General features: G+C 32.0%; 3 protein-coding genes across 3 annotated transcripts; all 3 read left to right on the top strand.

The window, feature by feature from the left end:
* Positions 4,838 to 8,089, top strand: LOC109362810 (calmodulin-binding receptor-like cytoplasmic kinase 3). Its single transcript, XM_019608838.1, has 7 exons — positions 4,838 to 5,304; positions 5,432 to 5,650; positions 5,925 to 6,187; positions 6,345 to 6,510; positions 6,595 to 6,684; positions 7,035 to 7,333; positions 7,760 to 8,089. The coding sequence occupies exons 1-7, from the start codon at positions 5,040 to 5,042 to the stop codon at positions 7,967 to 7,969; spliced, it is 1,512 nt and encodes a 503-aa protein (XP_019464383.1). The 5' UTR covers positions 4,838 to 5,039; the 3' UTR covers positions 7,970 to 8,089.
* On the top strand, positions 10,270 to 16,039 carry LOC109362835 (synaptotagmin-5-like). Its single transcript, XM_019608870.1, has 11 exons — positions 10,270 to 10,608; positions 10,701 to 10,821; positions 10,905 to 11,026; positions 11,429 to 11,530; positions 12,034 to 12,108; positions 12,672 to 12,751; positions 13,304 to 13,454; positions 13,540 to 13,770; positions 14,853 to 15,149; positions 15,362 to 15,475; positions 15,703 to 16,039. The coding sequence occupies exons 1-11, from the start codon at positions 10,348 to 10,350 to the stop codon at positions 15,847 to 15,849; spliced, it is 1,701 nt and encodes a 566-aa protein (XP_019464415.1). The 5' UTR covers positions 10,270 to 10,347; the 3' UTR covers positions 15,850 to 16,039.
* On the top strand, positions 19,069 to 23,527 carry LOC109362215 (pyrophosphate-energized vacuolar membrane proton pump-like). Its single transcript, XM_019607857.1, has 8 exons — positions 19,069 to 19,388; positions 20,571 to 21,145; positions 21,241 to 21,620; positions 21,766 to 21,852; positions 21,942 to 22,272; positions 22,378 to 22,788; positions 23,167 to 23,226; positions 23,317 to 23,527. The coding sequence occupies exons 1-8, from the start codon at positions 19,139 to 19,141 to the stop codon at positions 23,518 to 23,520; spliced, it is 2,298 nt and encodes a 765-aa protein (XP_019463402.1). The 5' UTR covers positions 19,069 to 19,138; the 3' UTR covers positions 23,521 to 23,527.

The following is a 24,270-nucleotide window of genomic DNA, read 5'->3' as shown; positions in this document are numbered from 1 at the left end:
AGAATAATGAATGATCCATATATGCAATTTATGTTTTGGAGAATTATGAATTATTTCACAGCTGGTGAATAAAATAACTAATGGGTATCCTACAAAGAGTCAAAGAATTTAGTCAATAGTCAATTTTGTTAGAATCGTAGCTCAACCATATGAGCCAGAACCGGCAAGAAGAATAAAGAGACTGTTTTTTAAGGTTGAATAATAAGGAGTGTACTTGAAGGTAACTATCTCATCTTTAATTATATAATTCCAAACAATAATACATCATCAAATAAAATAAATTTATATATGTGTATAATATACTAATTGTATAACTGTCAACAAATAAATATTAAACTCGTTTTAAATCAAAATATCCCTTTAACTTTGTAGGATATGTCATTTATGGAAACATTCAACATTATGTAAATGGATTTTTTCCTCATCTTTTAGTTTTTTATTTATTTTCTATTGTACTAAAAAAAAAATATTAAACTAATTTAATAATTCATTTGTTTAAAAATCACTTTCTTTAGGAAAGACGTTAAAAAAGCAATCAATTTTATCGGTTTCTTACTTTACTCTTTGAATTTTATTTTTATATCCATTCTTTTATTATTCCATAAGGATTTAATTTAAACAACTTTAAAAGAAATTTTCAAAATGGATGGATAAATATGATCAAGGATTATATACTACCTAGGTTGCTATTTATCTTTCCACTTTGAAGATTCTTAGTTTTAGGTTTTGTCCGAAAATTTAAAGTTTAAGAGTGTATTAACCACTATTTTTCATATTGTTGAATACTTTCTAGATTAAAGAAAGTGGTCGAAAAAAATAATAGCCATAGAGAGAAATTATATATTCGTAAGCAATAAAACTTTCATAAATACCTTATGTCCCTAACAAAAGTAACTAATACACCTTTACATCTTTTACAAAAAAGCTTTCATCTTATGGGAATGTTAGTAAATTAAATTATGCTTACACCAGTAAGATTTAGTGAATTTGCAAAAATCACAAATTTCATTTTTGTGTCTAAATAATTCTCATATAATTTACATATATGCATTACATTAAGTGTAGTATTTAAATAGATAATGAGTTTAATTAAATTAAATTATAAGAGTATTATTTCATTGTAATAACAGAATAATTAAAATGTATTGATCTTTATATTTTTTAGACTAGACTCCACAATATAATATTTTTATGAGAATCTTGTGGGATATTAAATAAATTTGTATCATTTATTTTTCATGACCATTATCATTAACAAATATATTTGTTTATAAAAGAAACAATGAATACCTAACTTAGTCCTTTTAAATTTTCCTGTGCACCATCTTAATTCCAAAAAATAAAAATCCAAATTACTACACTCAATAATAGCAAATGTGTATCAAAATAGTAAGTATAAAGGATCATAAAACTAAAAGAGACTAATTTGTTCCACAAATAATATTTTTGGACCATTTTTTGTTTTCTTAGGAAGCAAATTGATACACAATTGTTTTTAAGAAAAGGAAGTAAGTCTATACTATAAAATAAATTATGGTCATCAATATCCAGGATCTCAAACCTAAAGTTAATATCAATTATAGTTTTTTATTGTCAATACTTAAATTAGTCATTGCTAATTATATGAATGTAGAACCAAAAGATAATTTAAAGGAAACAATATTGCAAAAATATACATTTTCTATCATTATTTTTATTGGAGTTTATTAAAGACATGATACAGAGAACAAATAAAAACTTATATTTTGTGTAAAAAGAGCTAGTAGTAATGTGAGAATTATATAATTTTTATATTAAAATGTTATTATTAAAAAATAATACTTGAGCTTATTTTATTACTCATATATTTATTATTTTATATGATCAATCTATTTTAAAAATGAATAATATAACGATTTAACTTTCCCAACTATTTTATTGGAGTGTGTGACCGATGAGTTCATAAAAATGATAAAAGAAAATAAAAGTTATTGTTTGGTTCAACAAACAACCAAAACTAAATTTTAGTTCAATAGGTTATGAGAAATGTTATAATAACTTATCAACTTAGTATTTGTTCTCCCAAACATTCTCTATATCACGTGTGCAAAAAAGGATTACTAATTTGTATAGTTTGAGTGTAATTTATAAAAAAATAGAATTGAAAATTGTTTTTGAGAAGAACGACTGTTACATTTACAAGCATCAAAATCAGTGTATCTAAGTTATTGTCGCCTGCTGTCTCACAAAGAGTGTTACTGTTTGTGATTGGTTAGAAAAACATATTTAAATTAAAATTTTAATAATTAATTATTTTTCTCATGAATCACAAACAATAACACATTAAGTGGTACACTATATCTTGGGACAGCAAATGTGCACACGTTACTTACGATCAATGATGCCGTGCCTGCCCGAAATTAGTTGTGTGCTTTCCCTTTTTCGAAGATAAATTAACATATTTAAATTATGTGTCAGATGCACGAATACCCTATCCTATTCATTTGGAAATCTTGGTTCAAGTCTTTCGATACTGGGCTAAAGATGCCCCTTTGTTTCACTTATTAAGGTTGTTTTTTTATGAATATTGTAATTGGAATAATCTTATTACTCCAAAAAAATCGATTTCTACTTCATTCAGGTTTGGGCCTCTACATCTACTTTTACACCTCAAACTAAGGCCACTATCAATATCACCATCTCTTATATATATATATATATATATATGCAAAACAACGCTCACTTCATTTATATAATGGATTTAATATGTATATACTGAAAGTGTAAATGTTTTTTACACTGTCAGTCAATCATCCACTATTGATTTATTAACCACTATTGACTCTCAAACAAAAGTAATACAAATCAAAAGTGGATGATGTGCTGACAGTGTAAACAGTGTAAGATTTTAAACTCAAATATTATATATTTTTTAAATTACATCATAAACTACATTGAGTTTAGATAACATATGCGGGGATTATATCTTATAAGAGCAAAGAGCATCTTTATTGGTGTATATGAAAAAGTACACATACATCTGCGTAAACAAAAAACAAAAAAACGGACTGAATTCCTTATTTCAGCAAATATAAAAAGATAATTAATAAAATGTTTTGATTGAAATATAATTAAACTCCCTTAACACATACAAAACATAACCTAAAAAAAGCATATAAAAAACACACTTCTAATTTTTGTTAGGATGCATGCCAGATAGAAAGGAATCAAAGGATAATTAACAAAGTTCAAGCCAAACTATATTAAGTTAATTTTTGACCCTCATAACATATTCACATAACAATTCTCTAAAATGAAGTAATTTTTAAATGAAAACACAAATACTCCGTCGTTTCCGGAATATGAAAAATGAAAAATTATATTTTAGCATTTAAGAAGATATTTAGAAAGACATAAATATATCTCTCTATTAACTGTTGTAGTACTGAAGTGAGTAAATACACAACCAAGCTAGGATGAGTTGAGCTAAACTACATTCTCAAGTATATATTATATAAAGTCTGATGCCAAGTTGAATCTAAATAAAAGAGGGTGCACATCTATCTGTTGTCTTAATTATTTGTGTATTAAAATAAATGATTGATCAAAAAAAATAATTATTAATAATAATTTTAACTTAAATAATTTTTTTAACCAATTAAAAATAATAGTACATGAAGTGATATAAAAAGTGGGAAATAAATAGGGTAGAAAACACATTTTCATTTTCAGACTATTCAAAGTCAAAACCTAACATCACATGACACCAAAGTAATGGATTTTCAAAATGACAAACATACCCCTCCTCGTACTTTCCTGCTAATTCCACAAACTTTCTCTCTCCCACCCCTAAGTTCCATTGGTCAATCACGGCATCTCCAAATTTGAATGTAAATAATAAATAGTATGACAATTATCCTCATAAATTTATAAGGTGTGCCAATTTCATCCTAAAAGTTAAAAGTTTAAATTATTACTATAAGATCATGAATATAACATAAAGTAAAGTAGATTTGTTAGAGGTCATCAAAATAATAAAATAACTAATTTGACTAATATTTTAAAATTATTTTGAATTTTTTAATCTCTTAGTGTCCAAATTATTTTAGACAAAAATTGATTCACCAAATATAATTTTAATGTGAAGAATATTAACTAGTAAATTACATAAGCCAAATATTAGGGTCTAAATAGAACACAACATATACTATACAATAATAGGTGAACATACTATCCATAAATATATTTAATTTAAATATATTTTTCAACCAATCAAAAAGTAATACGTAAAGTGCTACACTGTATGGAACAACAGATGTGCTCTATAAGTTGTGACCGACAATGAGTTTTAAATCATAGTCCACAATTGCTTTTTGCCTCTCTCTCTAAATAGGAAGACTATGATGAAGAATTAATAATGTTGATTCTTATCTACTATATTATTATGTTTATTTGTGACACATCAAGTGTGAACTCGGTTCATTTATCTTTATAATTGTTTTTCCTTAGCCGCCTCTCTCTCCTCATCAGCAATGTGCTCATAACTCATAACTCATAATCTCTCTTCTTTTGCACTACCCACATCCCAATATATCAAATTTCCTTTCTCTTCACTGCAAAGTTTTCTTCTTTTCTCCTTTTTATTACATGGTTTAGGACAACTTCAGGTTTTGAAAGCCAAGCACAGTTAAGACAAGCCAATTTCTCTTTTACACTGATTTTTTTGTTGAAATTATTGAACTTTGACTAAATTGACCTTTTTTCATCGTTGCTTCATCAATTCACAGTAGCCCAATTTAGTGAATTGGGCTAACAACTTGGTTTGTTGCTGGGAATATTTCAGAGAGGGGAAAACAAATCCCCTTTTTGTCAATATTATGGAACTGTGAAACTAAGGGGTTTGAAGTTCTAGGTAATCAAGATTCCTATTTTATGATAAAGTATGATACTTGATCAGGAATCCAGTGGTTCTGTTTGGTTTTGAGGTGTACATCAAGAAGATGTTTTTTCTCAATTAGTACAAAGAACAAGAATTGAATTGCACTTGTTAGTTAAGAAGAATGGCTATTGCTGCTGCATCATTCTTGCTGCTATTCTTGAAATTGTCAACAATTTTCAGCTCTGCAGTTATCTTGCAGTCAAGGGACTGTGGCAATAATTGGTTAGCTCATTCATATTCTTCTCTTGGTGAAGAAATATTTTACATAAATGAGAATGCAGTGAACGAAATTGCTTTCTGTGAGGCCCTCCAATTGTATATCGAAAAGGGCTGCGATTTGAAGGACTACTTTGGAAGTAACAACTGTGCCTTGGATGCTTATTTTGGTATGAATTTGCAAAGATAGCAATTATCCACATTTTTATATATTTCAAGTTAACCTTTTTCAGAAATCAATGTTTTAAGTTTTAAGTTTCAAGTTTCAACCTTTACATTGGATTTTATTCTTTGCAGTAAATTTACCTTCAAAAGCAGGTAGAAAGCTTTTGCAAAAGGATTTAAGCAATAAACCCACCACATCTCAAGGAGATTCTAAGCCTTTGCCAACCTCCGAAGTTGGTATTTTTGCAGGTGGGGCTTTGTTAGTATGTTGTGTTGTTCTTTGTCCTTGCTTTTATGCGAAGAGACGAGAAGCAACTTCTCATGCTGTTCTTGCCAAGGATCCAAATTCAAGTGAGTTGATGGTTATACCTAGTTGTCTACTTTGACCATAGGTTTTTGGGCTTTGTGGGGGATAACTTCCTAGCCAGACATGTGCATTCATGTATGAATTTGGAAAGGGGTAGGGGAATTCTGACCTGCTCGATTTAACGAATAGTCTGTTACCGCAGTATATTGAATTTCCAGTTTCCATTGCTAATATATACCTCATAATCTTTTTCTTTTTTAAAGATTGTGTTTTCGGTATACTTGATTGATGAAGTAATGAACAATTTTGCTACTGCAGTGGATTCAGTTTCCTCCTTTGAAGGAAACCCAGTTTCTGCTAAGGTCCCAGCAAGTCCTCTTCGCGTGCCACCCAGTCCTTCAAGATTCTCAATGTCTCCCAAACTCGGTAAACTTGATTCATTACAGCTCAACCTGAGTCAGGTTGTAAGAGCTACCCGTAACTTCTCAGAATCATTACAAATAGGAGAAGGTGGTTTTGGAACTGTCTACAAGGCTGAGTTAGAAGATAGTGTGGTTGTGGCTGTAAAACGTGCAAAAAGGGTAAGAAGTGACCCTTAACATGTAGATTAAAGTTTAGGATTCTGTTGTAATAGGGAATTATGTATCGATATTCCGGTATAATGAACTGCACTACCTATTTTTAACAACTAAACATTGTTGTACTTATTTTCTATGTTGCTATGACTAAAATTTATAGGAACAATTTGAGAGTTTGAGAACTGAATTCCGCAGTGAAGTTGAACTTCTGGCCAAAATTGATCACCGAAATCTGGTTAAGCTACTAGGTTACATTGACAAAGAAAATGAACGCATACTTATTACAGAGTTTGTGCCAAATGGCACTCTTCGAGAACATTTGGATGGTAAGATCATGCCCCATTCTTTGGCAATGCATGTCTTTAAATAAGTAAACCTAACATGGAATATCTTATCTATCTTACCGGCAGGTCTGCGTGGAAAAATCCTGGATTTCAATCAGCGCCTTGGAATTGCTATTGACGTTGCTCATGGCTTGACCTATCTGCATCAGTATGCAGGTCAGTTATCCCTCTATTCTGTGATATTTTTCTCACCTTCTCCATTTTCTTCACATACAAGCCAAATGGTAAGATTATTGTACCCTACATTTTAGATAATTTGAGTATAAATAGTTGCTATGAAGTCTGAGTTAAAAAAACAACAACTTCAAATCTAAGCATATGCTGTTTGTATGTTGAAGCCATGTGTATTGACAGAACATAATTCCTGATTGGTTTATTCCCTTGGACAATTCATCACTTGTTTGGTTTTAACTTATTATTATTTTAGCATGTTCATGCATCACAATTTCCCTATAGTCTAATGTATCTTCCAGTTGATGCCTAACCTTTGTCTTGTCCTAGAACAGAAAAGCAAATTATCCACCGGGATGTGAAATCATCCAATATTCTTCTGACAGAAAGCATGCGAGCTAAAGTTGCTGATTTTGGATTTGCAAAGCTTGGTCCAATGAACTCTGATCAAACACACATTTCTACCAAAGTGAAGGGAACAGTTGGTTATTTGGACCCAGAGTATATGAAGACAAACCAACTCACTCCTAAGAGTGATGTTTATTCATTTGGGATTTTGCTTTTAGAAATTGTGACAGGCCGGCGTCCTGTGGAGTTAAAGAAAACCGTGGCAGAGCGTGTTACACTAAGATGGGTAAGCTCATAATTTGTTCTCCTTAAGATGGATTTCATGTTTTTACATTTTTGTTTCTACAAGTTTTAGCTGTACATTTAAATTTTCATATACTTCTAAAAGATTATATAAATTTAAGGCATACAAAAATTCACGCACGAATATTTATTTGCTCCTGCAGTCCTGCATCATTTCGCTATGGTCAACTGATATTTTATAATTCGATCGAACTAACTGATTGCCTCCTTAGAATAACAATAGTATAATCTTGTACCTTTTGGACATTTATGCATGGGAGGATTATGTAGTGAACAAAAAAATATGCTAATCTAATCTTGTATTGGTGACAAAATGCATTTGTAGTTGCGGCTGCTCAGTAATTATTTTAGTCCTAGATCTAAAGTTTGTTGTCTTCATTCATTTTGAAAGCAGTCAAATTATGTGCAGGCCTTTAGGAAGTTCAATGAAGGGAGTTTTGTAGAACTGGTGGATCCTTTAATGGCAGAAGCCATAAATAGAGATGTCCTGATGAAGATTTTTGATTTGGCATTTCAATGTGCAGCACCGGTCCGAGCAGATCGACCGGACATGAAATCGGTGGTAGAGCACTTGTGGACAATAAGGGCAGATTACCTTAAGAGTGCAAGGAGAGAATAATTAGTGAAACTTGATGATGTTGTTGATGATATTGTGAATCCAGTGCTGTAGTTTCTTTTTTTAAGCCTATCTAAACATGATTTGTTTTTCCATCATTATGAAGTGAAGTTTATTTTTATATAGGTCTTCCTTTAATATGACTTTATTTATTCATAACGAACAACAGACAAAATAGCACGTGTTTTCAATAGTCAAGGACTGTTTGTTTTAACTTCAAAGGTTTTATGTTTCTTTCTTGTCTTCTGCTTGAGGGGAAGACTTTCACAACTTCAAATTCTGGGCCACTATTGTGACATGTGTGCCAAGTGACCCTAAATTAGTCAAGGTAGAGGTGACAAAATTATACAAAATCCATTCAAATTTATCGTTAGAGCTAATGAATATAATCTAACAGGTAGGGTTGATAATAGATGAATTCATACTGTACCAGACTCAACTTTGTTGTCGTCATCAATTATATCTAGTAGATAACCATGTGTATATTGGATGCATACCCAATCCATCAAAAAAATAAAAACAAAAAATATTTTTCTCATAAAATAACATGGAGACTCAATTTGGCTATACAAACCCAATATGCAAAATATAAATCAATGTTATTAATACTGTACCACACAGAGTACTAGTATAGTGGTATGGAGATTCAATCAGTGATTCACTAATTAAATCGCATACCGATAAAGTTAGATATACATATATTTTATACTAATATTAATGTTGAAAAATCAATAAAAAAGACAATAACTATTTTTATTTATATCATTGTTAAAAATGTATATTGTATACCATGTTTTAAATGTATAAAAATATAGTAGTTGTGTATTTTTTTTGGTTTCTCACAGGTATCTTCGCACCGGAGACAATCCTGTCCGAGCCGAAAACATCCATAGGTACTGGGGCTAACTCTCCAAACGAACGTTTTTTCCATCGACAACCTGAGACCTTGCTAACATGTACCACTTGAACCAACGTTCATTAGTAGTAGTAGTGTATTTGATCACCCATAACAATATTTTGATTAAAGTAAATCATTTTTATTAAAAAAAAGAATTTTAAATGAAACCAGTCAGTATGACCAGTACGATTCAATTGAAAACCAGTCGATATGACTAGTTTTTACCTGTATAATTCTATGACCGGTATAAATGTTGTATCGTAGCGATATTAAGATCGATTAGAGATCAGCCAGCACGAACCAGTTTTGATACTAGTAATATAAACTACTCTATTTCTACTAAAAGATTCCCTCAACAATATTTTTTTATCAAAACATTTTGTCAAAAAGTTTCACTAAGGATTGGTATAATATTTTTATTCATGATTGAACACAAAAAAAATTCACGATCTCACAATATAGTATATCTGACTTCACATACACAGTTGTTTTTCATAGTTTTTACAAATAAATTTAAATATTGATTTTTTTTTTAAAAAGACACTTTTAAAAATATTTTTTAAATTAATTTTTAAAAATATTTTATTAAATAATATTTTATAAAAGATTTCTTTCCTTAAACAAATACTTTAGTTCAAATTAAAAAGAAAAAAAAATGAATAGTCATCCATCCAATCCATTCAAAAGGATATATGGATGAAATAAATGTATTGAATCTGTTGGATATAAATTGATTGAAAAATGTGGTTTCATCCATTTATATAAATTTATGAATAATTTCCATTTATTTATTATAAACTAAATTTATGAAATTGTCATCTTAGAGTTGAGTATAAGGACTTAATGTGATAAGAATGGAATCAGCGGACAATACTTTAACCCCTTTGATATATATAATTGAAGGTTTATTTGGTAAAAACTAATAAGACATGGACGTGTATCAACATGTGATATGTAATTAGGACATCACTGTACTATATTACTGCTTATTAAAGGGTTAATGTCAAAAGAGAAAAAGATATATATATATATATATATATATGTAGGATTTCTTGCATAATGAAATTTTATTCTCAACGCATCATAATCAATATAGATGATAGAACATGCTTATATTTATCAATTCTTATATAGAAGTAGTACTCAAAAATATTTAAATGATGTACGCATTAACCACATAAATAACCTAATCATACATATATATTATACAATTAAATTCAGTAGTAAAGTTAGGATTATAATATCTGACTCTGGAAATTAATAAACAAAGTCTAGTGTTTTACGCTGATAATGAACTTTTACTTTTATCGTTTTTGACGAAAATCTCACCGACAGTGACTTTCTGACTTCCCCGACAGTGAATTTTTTACCTTATAACTTGAGCATTACAACGAAATCATGTATTCATATGAATCACATACCTTATTTCCATCAAAATCTATATCTCTGTGTCGGTTATTGTTGAAGAAGAAAGCACAGTAGAATGGGTTTCATATTTGGGGTAGTGATGGGAATAATAGTGGGGTTAGCCATCATTATTGGCTTCGTTCGCTCCGAAAATTCTCGCTCCAAACAAAGATCTCAGCTTGCAACCACTATTGCCGCTTTTGCAAAGATGACAGTGGAAGATTCTAGAAGAATCTTTCCTTCTCAGTTTTACCCTTCTTGGGTTGTCTTCTCTAAATCCCAGAAGTTAACTTGGCTTAACTCTCATCTCACTAAGATCTGGCCTTATGTTAATGAGGTTCTTATTTCATTTTTATTTCAATTTCAATTTTAATTTTAATTATAATCCCTTTTTTTTCCTCTTCAAATTAATCGATTTTGTTATGTTAGGCTGCTTCTGAGCTTATTAAAACTTCTGTGGAACCCATTCTTGAACAATATAGACCCTTTATTTTGTCTTCTCTCAAGTTTTCTAAGCTCACTCTTGGGACTGTACCACCCCAGTTTACAGGTTAGTCACTTCTCTATTCATTCACTTTTTGTTGCTAAGGATTGTGTTTTTGTTTCTAAGTTGATTATGTTATTCTTATGTAGGAGTTTCTATAATTGAAGATGCGGGGGAAGGTGTTACAATGGAGTTAGAAATGAATTGGGATGGCAATCCAAGTATTATACTAGATATCAAAACTCTAGTTGGTGTTGCTCTACCAGTTCAGGTACACAACTACATTTTTTGTGAAATAATGTCTCTTCTTTTCATTCAATTAAACTAATGTAGCATTTGAAAATTCTTACATTTTAATAAGAAATATTATCATTTAGCTATGTAACTGAATGCAACTTTAGACTTATTAGTTCTTTAGTGTAACATAAATAGAAATAGTAACCCATTGATGCAAGGATTGATGCCATCTGAGAGAGTGTAAGAATGATTCACATCCTCCTACCTTTGTATTATTGTTAACACATGTTGAAAATCTAAGAATGTCCTTGACAGAAAGCTTTATGAATGTAGACTTAGACATAAGTCAGTTGGGCACGATAATGTATTCTAAGTTGGCGAGGTTTACGACTCAAGTGATTATAGTTGATCTTGCATTCTTATACTCCCTGTTCAGGTGAAAAATATTGGATTTACGGGCGTTTTCAGGTTGATTTTTAAGCCACTGGTGGATGAGTTTCCTGGCTTTGGTGCTGTTAGCTATTCTTTACGGCAAAAGGTATGGTTTCACACCACTATTTCATATTTTACTGCTTGTTTTAAGGTACCTGCATCAGTATTAGGCTTTCAATAGATTCTGTTGTTGTTGTACAATGGGGCCAAACACCCCTTTGAGGTCCATTTCAATTAAGATTAATTAAGGGTATGTGATTTGCGACATATTGTCCAATAACTTACTTAAATAATTGCATTAGTCCCATGAATAGAATATTTTAGACATGTATTTAAAATATTGAGTGAGGCTTGGAACAATGGTCACATTGCTGCCTTGTAACTTGCTTAATTGTGCCAGTCACAAAAACAGCCTCTCTGCTCATGGCTTCATCTCTTCAATGTGCTCAAATACATTCACACCAACTCCTAGCAATGCTCTCCTTTCACACATTCTATGTTCAGACAATAACCACTTCTCAGGCCATATTTTTACATAGATATTAGGCTCATGTGGGCACACACGTGCAATATACTTAATTAATTATTTCATTATATTTTAACTTTCAGAAAAAGTTGGATTTTACACTGAAAGTCATTGGTGGCGACATGTCAACAATCCCCGGATTATCCGATGCAATTGAGGTTTGGACTACTCCTGTTTTCTGTTAATGATACGCTTCTATAGATTTTCATGATTGTTGTGCTATGACTTGACTTTTATCAAAATTTAGTAGTAGCATGGTTTTCACTGTTTATTACACATTAAAAAGGAACACCGATAAGTTTGTAATCATTTTACTTCATTTTGGGGAAGCCAATTTTTTATTTAACTTCTGTAACTGAGTTTTAGCTTTGCAGTCTTCACTATCAATGAAGAGAATCGGAGGAATGTTATGATGTAACTGGTTTTATATACATAAAAAAGTAAATAACACTGTCATCACTGTGCTTATTTTTTTATATGTTTGCATGTAACTTTGTTACTTATGATGTATCTAGCATCTGTACGGCAATATTTTTATTTGTCTTTATATTGTATACTATGGTGATCTTTAACGAACAAACCAGTTAGCTGAGCTTATTATTCTTTCCTTTTCTTCCTTTTCTGCTTCTATTTTTTCACTTCCCTAATTGTAGATAAATTACTTTGATCTCTCAAATCTAGATGTTTTTTTTATAATCACGTCTAGTAAATTAAATTACAGGGGGCAATTCGGGATGCTGTTGAGGATTCTATTACATGGCCTGTGAGAAAAGTTATACCCATCTTGCCTGGAGATTACAGGTATTCAACTGTATAGAGAAGAATTACGCAGTTACACTTCAATGTTATCATTGTTTTCCTTTTTGCTATTGCCTGGCTTCCACTAATTGATGTTCTGGGGTTTTTGTGGATAAATTCTAAAGTTTATAATGCAGTTGAGTAAAATACGTTCCCTAAGATTCTGAGTAAAATCCTTAACTGCTTGTGTCAAAGAGTTGGAATCATCGAAAGATTTATTCTCAGAATTATGTAATTATAAAAATAATGACTGCCAATGAGCTGTATTGAAGATTCTGCATCCACTTCCATTATACAAGTTATGGCTCTACCTATTATCATATATGAAATAGTGAGCCGTAATGCTGATAGATATGTGTAAATGCCAGACTTGCGGTGGCTTTGGAAATATGTAACTCCAGTTTGCTTTAAGCATGGTCCGCATGTGTAAATCCATTGACCATTCAATTTGGCTGTGACGCCAATTCAAGTGGATTACTTTTACTGTTGTCTAGGGCTTCGGCTGGTTATACCATAGATTTGCCATTTTGAACCTTACTTCATTTCCATGTTCAGTGATCTGGAATTGAAGCCTGTTGGGGTGCTAGAAGTAAAACTTGTACAAGCAAAGGAGTTGGTAAACAAGGATATCATTGGGAAATCAGATCCGTATGCTGTATTATATGTACGACCTATACGTGACAGAACAAAAACTAGCAAGACAATTGTAAGTTAGTTATGTTTTCTCTCTCTCAAGCATTTATTGTCTCTCAATTCTGAAGAACTGACATTATGTTGTTTTCTTCCTCCAGAACAATGATTTGAATCCAATTTGGAATGAACACTTTGAATTTATTGTTGAAGATGTGTCCACTCAGCACTTGACGGTTAAACTTTATGATTCCGAGGGTTTGGGGTCGTCTGATTTGCTTGGATGTGCTCACGTAAGGCTTAGTGAACTTCAGCCTGGTAAAGTAAAAGAAGTGTGGTTGAAGCTGGTCAAGGATTTGGAGATCCAAAGAGATAACAAGAATAGAGGGAAGGTAAGAATCCTTATATATGGCTAGATCAAAATTACTGATAGTTTATTGAGTTATGGTTTCGGTGAGTAGTATTCCATGACTGCGGAGTTTAGTATTTTAACTCCCACATAGAGAATCTGTGCTTTCCGACAATTAATAAGTTAGTTGAATCCAATTCATTTAGCAGCATCTCTACTGCTAAATAAAGCTAAACTTGATAAACTAATTTATCATATATCTCCCATTTCCGTTGTTTATGAAATTCAGGGTTCTAATTGGTTTTGATCACTCTAAAACCAACCAATTGTTAGCAAATATTGTGTGATACCGTTCTTCTTTGCTTTTATAGTGTCCAAAAAAAAAATTACATACATTGCATTTGTAAGGGCCTTAAATCTCAGGTTCTTTCTATGTCTTTTTCTATGGATAAAATATATTATGAGTCATCATCATCCTATTCTTCTTGATTGTCACTTGGTCTTAGCTTCTTCATATAAAATATAAGATGAAATATTGGGTTCGCTGCTCCATGTACAGAATCGGTCATATGATTCTAACCAGATTCTAACACTTCCTGAAGTGAACTCAAGCCTCATACCTTGCGATTGGATCCTAGTAGTCTGTCCCATGCTTGAGACATACACACATCTCTCTTGAAGTGGAGATACGTCACATTCCATAGTTCAAAAGTAGTTAGTCAATATGATTTTATTATATTGGCTTAAATATGTTTTTAGTCCCCCTAAACATAGACAATTTTGATTTTTAGTCCCTCCAATTCTTTTAGTCCCTACTTTAATTGATCATTTTGGTTTTGGTCCTTGTCGATGATGTGTTAGCACCACAACTGGCTACTCATCAATTAGTATGACATGTGTCACATGTTGGTGTTCAATTATCACTATCGACTAAAACCAAAATTTTGGAGTAAATAAGGATCAAAGACACAAAAAGGTAAATTATAGGGACTAAAACTAAAATTCAGTAACCAAAAGCTTATTATATTCATTCTTAGTGTGTAAAATGTATAAAAAAATGTACTTTCCATGTCTAACATAATAAATATGTTGTCTTTTCTGTTGATTGTTGCTCTTTTTGCTTAGGTACATTTGGAGCTTTTGTACTATCCTTACGGCGTGCAGAATGACTTTAACAACCCATTTGCTCCGGACCACTCAATGACTTCCTTGGAAAAGGTTCTTAAAAGTTCAAATAATGGAACCGAGTCTAATGGAAATGAAAATGCAGATACACAGAAGAAAAGGGAGGTTATCATTAGAGGAGTCCTTTCTGTTACTGTGATATCTGGTGAAGACTTGCCTGCAACAGATCTCATGGGGAAATCTGATCCTTTTGTTGTTCTTACCTTGAAGAAAGGAGGAACTAAAAACAAGACCAGGGTAAGATTTTGATTGACCAAAGAACCAAAAATAGCATCTACTTTATTATCTCTTCTTAGATCTTTTTTCCTTTATTCTTGGGTGGGTTTAGGGGAATTGGGAGAGGATATCCATTACTTGCATTGTAAGTTTGTTTCTTCTTTCTTATTTTGTGGCTTAACTATGTACCAACAGATTACGAACTTGACCGTGAAAATTTGTTAATTTCTCAGGTTGTTAATGACAGCTTGAATCCTGTTTGGAATCAAACATTTGACTTTGTTGTCGAGGATGGGTTACATGATATGCTAATGGTTGAAGTTTATGACCATGACACATTTGGAAAGGTAAATTCTTTTCATCACTTAGTACTAAGTTTGCCTTTTTTCCCTTGATGTCTTAATAACTAGTTAACTAGTATTAGATCAATAAAAGAATCCACTGTTGATATAGTACATTATACCAACATATGAAAGCAGTATTATATTTATACATGGTGCAAAAAAAGTGCATATAACTATCTACTACTTAGTCTACAGGGCTTTTTAAGTTGATAATTTTATGATGGATGCAGGATTATGTGGGCAGAGTAATATTGACCCTTACAAGGGTGATATTGGAGGGTGAATACAAAGAACGTTTTGAGCTAGAAGGTGCAAAATCTGGCCTTTTGAATTTGCATCTCAAGTGGATACCCCAACCAATTTACCGTGATTCTTAATTTGTCACTCATATACATACCTTGTTGATTTACTGAATTTGTATCTTGATAGCAGTAAACAACTCAAATTCTAAGACACCTCATTTTGTAGTGTAGAATCAGGCTCATCCTCCTCAAAAGGAAAGATTATATTCCCAAATTGGCTCCTTAAGATTGATCATAAGGCTAAGAGTCAAAATGTTGAACTTAATTTTTTAGGACTACTTTTTTATTCTTTAAACCATTTCTTAGTGCACTTATTAACATATCTACAAAAAGGATAATACGTAGCTGGATATTGCCTTGGGTATTAAAAAGCTAAATCTAATGTTATAAGTTCACATTTTTCAAATATTAGGGGTATCACTACTGAATCTAATGTTAGAGTATTCATTCCTCATATAACTAATCATTGTTGGGTGTGTGATTCTTCTCTCAGTTCTCTCAGTATTACAAATTGAATGTTTGATTTTTTCTTTTGGTATAGTTAGCAATCAAATAATATCTTGCACAGCTAGTGCAATTGATAAGAAGATATATTAGAGTGTTATAAGTGTAAATATTTATATATAATTGTGCATCATCTATCATTCATTTATTTGTAGTTTTTTAAAAATTAATAACAATTAAAAATGAATGATTAATGGTGGGTTGAATGTATATAAAATTCTCAAAAAATTTCATTATATATTACATCTTATGTATGGTGGCGTGAAACATGTTTTCTCATTAATTAATACACAATCACACATCATATTGAATAAAAGAAACTTGTGATGTCTTTTTAGCTAGAATTGACAATCGAGTTGGTGCTGTCAAAGTGTTAATTAGGCCCATGTATCATGTGCCAGTGTTAGCATTCACACCTCCATTTTTTCCATAATATACTTGAATGAGGTTAAAATGTAGGTTTGGATCGTATCACACCACGAACTACAAAGTAAAAACAAACTGGGAAATAATGATTTTACTCATTTTAGATTAAGGAATAAGCATTCTTTAATTACTCTAATATTTACCATGAATTTGAGCATAAACCATTAACAACTTCTAGTTATTAGTAAACATGGGGATGAAGACGAGGAGAAATTCTTCAAGGCAAAGTATGAGTTAAAATAGAGAATGGAAACTAGGAAGCACCAGAATACTCTCCCTCCATTTTTGTGCCCTGCTGTCTACAATGAGTATAAGTCACCTAAATTTTGTCTTTTACCCGATCCTAAATGTTGATAAGATTATTATTTTTTAACTTAGATCTGGTCCTAGACATCAAGTTAATTTGATTTTAAATACCTTGATCCAACTAAATAGAACGCATATCTCTTTTAGATAAAGTTCTCTGAATATTCTACTTATTATAGATATGTAATTTCACATATGAAATGATATATATATATATATATATCATTAATCATGTATATATCATAAAAATTAGGAAATCAATGATATTTTTGATCATGTAGATGTTATTAGAGACAATACAAATATGACAAGTGAGTGACCATAAGACGAATGAGGAAGCGTCATAATTGTCCCATACACAATCCTAAATATTATATTGGTCTATCTTTTAACCCGAACATAGTCCTAGATTTGATAGGACGCAATCCTATTTAGACTCAATCATAATCGAGTCAAATTAAATAAATAAGTAGGGTCGGATCATGCTCAATATGTAAACAAAATTTTATTTGACAAAGAAGAAAATGTTTTGGACGGATTTGAACAAGCTCTTGTATATGACCGAGTTAGGTGGCATAAATAAAACATTTTTTTGAATCGCATGTACTATTTTTTAATGATAGTTAAAATATGTCAAACTCATGAATTAATATATTTGTGAGGACCGAATAAAAAAATAATAAAGTAATGAGTAAAATAAATATGTTATTTGTGGATAGATAATAAAAGGGTACTCTGGTATATATAGTCCATTATAATTAATGTTTTGAATTATCTTAAAAAATAGTTAAAATTACATAATAAGTAATACTCATTTGAGTCCTTTGAACATTTATGTGTGTATCACATTTGTCTCAAAAAAATGAATTCTCAACTTAGTATTCATTTTTTCTTAGTCCCCACTTTTCATCTTCGTAACTAACGTTGGCCCCAACTACCACTCTTTCACTCATCAATCATCTTATACAGTTTGTATCATTCCATGTTCATGACATATGGAATGACACAAACTGTGGGAATGATTCTAATCGCGATAATTGTGAAGCATTTGGATGAATTTATATGCAATATGTATATATTATTTTCTTTTCTAAGTGGGTGTATGTTAGTTGTTTACAATTTATTTGACAAAATGCCCAAACTAATGGAATATATGTACATTGAAGTTGAAAGGTTTTGTATGTGTAAATTGGTGCAATGATTCAATTGTATAGTACTTGTACTAGAAATTAAAATGAAGCAATTTTAAATATGTTGTTTCTTATAACATTATGCTTTCTCTCACAAATCACAAGGATAATGAAGTCAATAATTTGGAATTTCATATGAACAATGTGCAAATGAACTTTACACAAATAATGTGGACATGAACTTTATATAATTGATGGTGGTGGAGGCGCATGTTAGAAAGAAGAAGACGAAACAATGACTAATATAATGCATACGGAAATCTTGAACAATTGAAATGAATAAATATTTTTTGGATCTGGTGAAAGAGGAAAGAAGACGGAAAGATATATTTTTCTTCGAATATAATTTCATTTGTGATTTTGAAAATCCACGTAGGAAAATAAAGAAAACGTCACATGTGTAGTTAGAGTGACACATTTATTAATAGTGCAAGAGACAAATGGACACAAGGGCTACGATGAGTTATTGAGATAAATTGTAGTGACTAGTTTGATAATTAATTGTTTGTACTATTAAATGTATTTATTTTCTATGTATAAGATATAAAAAATAAGCTTAATCTTTTAAATAAACAAAAAATGAGGTGTGATTTGTATAATTTTACTAAAACTTAGGGGTATCAGTGTAATTTACTCTATAAATATAAATAAATAAAGAGCAAAAGTATAAAATCTATATACTGATAGTGTAAAAATTTATACATATACATCCTATTATCTATTATTCATTTGATTTTTTGTTGTTGGAAAGTCAACAATAATGAAATAGTAATGATAGATGGATAATAAAATGATAATGTATAAAACTTATAAACCATGAGATACATCTTTTGCTCATAAATAAAACCCTTTATCAACTCAACTCAAATCACATCATTCCCATTTCTTTGTTCTGCTCTCTCTTTCTTCTTCACTGAAAGAAAACAAAACCCAAAGCTATGGTTGCACCTATTCTCCCAGATCTCGGAACCGAGATTTTGATCCCTGTTTGTGCTGTCATTGGAATCATTTTCGCTCTTTTTCAATGGTTTCTTGTCTCTAAGGTTAAGCTCACTGCTGCAAGAGACGCTTCTCCCAACTCTGCTGGTAAGAATGGTTACAATGATTACCTCATCGAAGAAGAAGAAGGTATCAATGACCATAACGTTGTTCTCAAATGCGCCGAAATCCAAAACGCTATCTCTGAAGGTTTTTCTCTTTCTAAAACTGAAAATTTGTTTTTTTTCCCGTAAAGTTTGTGTTTTTGGGATTTTGAGATCTACCCATGAACTGTTATCTTTGTATTTATCTCCATACTATAAAAAAATATTTAAGGAAGATGAAATTATTATGTGGGTAGGGATTTGAATTTACTGGATAGTGTTTGTTGTGGTTCTGCATGTCTTGTTTGTATTTTGATTCTGAAAGCTCTTGATTTGAATTTTTCTTCACATGATGAGCATGCGAACCTTGTCAGGTTGGAAAACAAGCTTTTTTAGCAAGTTGCAGCCTTTGTACTTGGTGTTTGATGCTGTGTGTTCGAGTGTCATTTTGAACTTCGCCATGTTTATTTAGTATAATTGTTTTATCTCAAGAAATCTGAAACATTTTTGAGCCAGCTAGATAGGATGTGAATTGAACCCTAATTTTTTTGAATCATTAAATGATGGATTGATGTTGGTTATGGAATTTGGACCCACGTGTCCAAATATTACAGTAATTTGCCATAAAATTAGTTTCGTTATTTTTTGCTATGTCTTTTGTCTCAACATTTTCACTTCATGTCATAGTTATGGAAAATGACTCCATGCATATATAGTTCGATAATAAGTTACCGTTGCAAAGTTACACACTTTTACATTCCATATGAATTTGGCCTTTGATTTTCGGTTTGAGCTGTATGTGTTGTGTTTATTTATCGGTTGGTAGCTTTATTGAAAAGGTTTGGGTAGTGTCTGATCCTTTGTGAGAGACTTGAGTTTCTAAGACCATTGTCATTTCTGAAATTGTAAGGGCAGTTCCCTTTTCTAGATGGGCACACTTTTCACATTTTCCTTTTGTCACTTCCTATAAATTTGCAAGGTTTCACTTACAATAAACTCTAATTTGCTTCATAAAATTTAACCTTACAACCTAATATCATTTCCCCCTCATAACGTAATAGTCTTAGTCAGTTTATGTTTAAAATTGACAATTTAACACTATTGGTACTAGTTACAACCATTGCTTGGTAAGACATCTGCATTTTTTCTCAATCCTTATTATCTTTTTATTTTTGTGTGGATATTTTCCCAACCACTGGTATCTACCCTCTATTCTTATTCTAAATTAGGTTTGTTGGTGGAGGGTGTAGAATGTTTCACTGACTAATTTGTTTTTGAACATTAACAGGTGCAACATCGTTCCTTTTCACCGAATATAAATATGTGGGAATCTTCATGGTGGCTTTTGCTGTCTTGATATTCGTTTTCCTTGGCTCTGTGGAAGGATTCAGCACCAGCCACCAGCCTTGCACTTATGATCAAACTAAGATCTGTAAGCCAGCTCTTGCCACTGCCCTTTTCAGCACTATAGCATTTCTTCTTGGTGGCATCACATCAGTTATTTCTGGTTTCCTGGGAATGAAAATTGCAACTTATGCTAATGCAAGAACCACACTGGAAGCTAGAAAGAGTGTTGGAAAGGCTTTTATTGTAGCATTTAGATCTGGTGCAGTTATGGGATTTCTCCTTGCTGCAAACGGTCTTTTGGTTCTTTACATTACCATCAACCTGTTCAAGATTTACTATGGCGACGACTGGGGTGGTCTTTTTGAGGCCATCACTGGTTATGGTCTTGGTGGTTCTTCCATGGCACTTTTTGGAAGAGTTGGTGGAGGTATCTACACTAAGGCTGCTGATGTTGGTGCTGATCTTGTTGGCAAGGTTGAAAGGAACATTCCTGAGGATGACCCTAGAAATCCAGCTGTAAGAAAAACACCCTAAAACTAGCTCTCCTGAATCATTTTAAATATTTATTTGTTAATTCTTTTTTATATCCTAACAAATCATTGTGCACTCAGGTGATTGCTGATAATGTTGGTGACAATGTTGGTGACATTGCTGGCATGGGTTCTGATCTTTTTGGTTCATATGCTGAGTCATCTTGTGCTGCTCTTGTCGTTGCTTCCATCTCATCTTTTGGGGTGAATCACGAGTTTACTGCTATGTTATATCCTCTCATTATCAGTTCTGTGGGTATCCTCGTCTGCTTGCTTACCACCTTATTTGCGACTGACTTTTTTGAGATCACGGCTGTTAAGGAAATAGAGCCAGCATTGAAAAAACAGCTCATTATTTCCACCGTGTTTATGACTGTTGGGATTGCAATTGTTAGTTGGGTTGCACTCCCATCTTCATTTACTATCTTCAATTTTGGAGTGCAGAAAGTTGTCAAGAACTGGTAAGTCTCATTAGCTTCTTTTAGGATTTACTTTTCCATTGAAGCAATCATTCAACAATGTCTTATTGTCTATTAATAAAATAATGAATGATAAATTATCTTAAATTAGGACTTATGGAGTCATGGGGTTATTTTTGGTTTGCAGGCAGCTATTCTTGTGTGTTGCTGTTGGTCTCTGGGCAGGGCTTATTATCGGATTTGTAACTGAGTATTATACCAGCAATGCATATAGGTAAGCAGTTTCGGATCATATTTTGCATTTTTACTTTAGTGTATCATTATATTTTACCTTGACTGATATTTTCCGACCTGCTTTTGCAGCCCTGTGCAAGATGTTGCAGATTCCTGTAGGACGGGTGCTGCTACTAATGTTATCTTTGGCCTTGCCTTGGGATACAAGTCTGTCATTATTCCAATTTTTGCCATTGCAGTTAGTATTTTTGTTAGTTTCAGTTTTGCTGCCATGTATGGTATTGCTGTTGCTGCACTTGGGATGTTGAGTACCATAGCCACTGGGTTGGCCATTGATGCATATGGTCCAATCAGTGACAATGCTGGAGGTATTGCTGAGATGGCTGGGATGAGTCACAGAATCCGAGAGAGAACTGATGCTCTTGATGCTGCAGGAAACACGACTGCTGCTATTGGAAAGGTTTGGGTTTTCTTCATTGTATATTCACTTTCACTCTTATTCTTGAAGTTTATTGAAGCGTCACTTATCCTGGTAGATGCCTGATATCTCATTAATCTGTTTTAGGGTTTTGCCATTGGATCCGCTGCCCTTGTGTCATTGGCCCTCTTTGGTGCCTTTGTGAGCCGAGCTGCTATTACAACAGTTGATGTGTTGACTCCAAAGGTTTTTATTGGTTTAATCGTGGGTGCCATGCTTCCTTACTGGTTTTCTGCGATGACAATGAAGAGTGTGGGAAAAGCTGCTTTGAAGATGGTTGAGGAAGTACGTCGGCAATTCAATACCATTCCAGGCTTGATGGAGGGAACTACTAAGCCCGACTATGCTACATGTGTCAAGATCTCAACTGATGCTTCCATTAAAGAAATGATACCACCTGGTGCTCTTGTCATGCTTACTCCCCTCATTGTTGGGATCTTTTTTGGCGTAGAAACACTTTCTGGTGTCCTCGCTGGATCTCTGGTGTCTGGTGTACAGGTAATGTTAAAGACACCCCGGTTTATTAAGCATCTTTGGCTACATGTTTGAACCATCTAAAATCCCATTTGAATATGTAATCATGATTTGGAATTCATGCCATCATTCTTGACAATTTTATAGCAAAATCGATATGCTATCAAAACCATGGTTTAACAAGGAAGAGATAAGAAGTAGCTTTTGAGTTGGATTGAAACTTATACCGAGTTTTACTACAAACTTATTCTTAGAATAAAAACATTTGAATACTGAACACTTTACTACAAACTCAATTTACCCAAAACAAATTTTGCAAAATCAAGTTTGTTTTTATCTGGCTGCCCTAGCTTCTTTTATTAGCTGCTTGACTTTTACATTTGTTCTGCACCATGTTTTCAGATTGCTATCTCAGCCTCGAACACCGGTGGTGCTTGGGATAATGCCAAGAAGTACATTGAGGTAAAGTTTTTATGATGGTGTACATGATTAAATTTTGTTATGGTCTAATTAATGTAAATGAATGAATGATATGGATTGTGTAACAAACAGGCTGGTGCTTCTGAGCATGCAAGAAGCCTTGGTCCAAAAGGGTCAGATCCACACAAAGCAGCTGTTATTGGTGACACCATTGGGGACCCTCTTAAGGATACATCTGGACCATCACTTAACATCCTCATCAAGCTTATGGCTGTTGAATCTCTTGTCTTTGCTCCTTTCTTTGCTACACATGGTGGCTTACTTTTCAAGATCTAAGATTCTTCATCCAGAACAATTCAAGAGCATCAGTGGTTTTGTTTCAGCATGCAAAAATCAACACCCTTCTATCCATGCATTTTTCTTTATTTATTAGTTTTAACTCAGTTATTGCCTATTATATTTTCTTTCCTTTTTTGGTTTTATCTTTCCACCTCAACAAACAAGAGTATGAGTAGTATTTTAGTTCCTCCTAGCTGAGAAAATTTTCCTTGTAAAAGGGTGGATGAAATTTACTATCTTTCCATGAATGGGTAATTTTCTTACACTTGACAAACCTTATTATATTGATCATATTGCATCTTTGCAAATTGCTCATGCTTTCTCGATTATAATACTAGGAAGTATTATCAATTTTTTAGTATAATTGGTGAGTGTACAAATATGATGCTATAATGGTTTAACTGTACTTTACTAATTAAAAAATATATTGGTTAATTATATATATATTATTACGAATATAATACTATAATGGTTTAACTGAACTTTACTAATCCCATACTGCATATCTTAGTCATTATTTTTATGATAATCTAATGGTTTATATTTACTAACTAATTTAAATTATGTGAATCATTATATTTCCATAAAATGATAATATGTTTTTTTCCTAACAATTATTTAAACATGTTACAAATAAAAAAGATAATGTTTCTTTTGACAAATATGATTTTTAATGTACCATGTCTTATATAATTGAGGAGAAATGTATACACTAATAGTATACGAGTTTTTTATATTATCGTTATA

This window comes from Lupinus angustifolius, chromosome LG12, assembly GCF_001865875.1.
Source record: "Lupinus angustifolius cultivar Tanjil chromosome LG12, LupAngTanjil_v1.0, whole genome shotgun sequence".
In the NCBI taxonomy this organism is placed as follows: domain Eukaryota; kingdom Viridiplantae; phylum Streptophyta; class Magnoliopsida; order Fabales; family Fabaceae; genus Lupinus; species Lupinus angustifolius.
The sequence above is the reverse complement of the archived record's forward strand: the minus strand, read 5'-3'. Positions and strand labels throughout refer to the sequence as shown.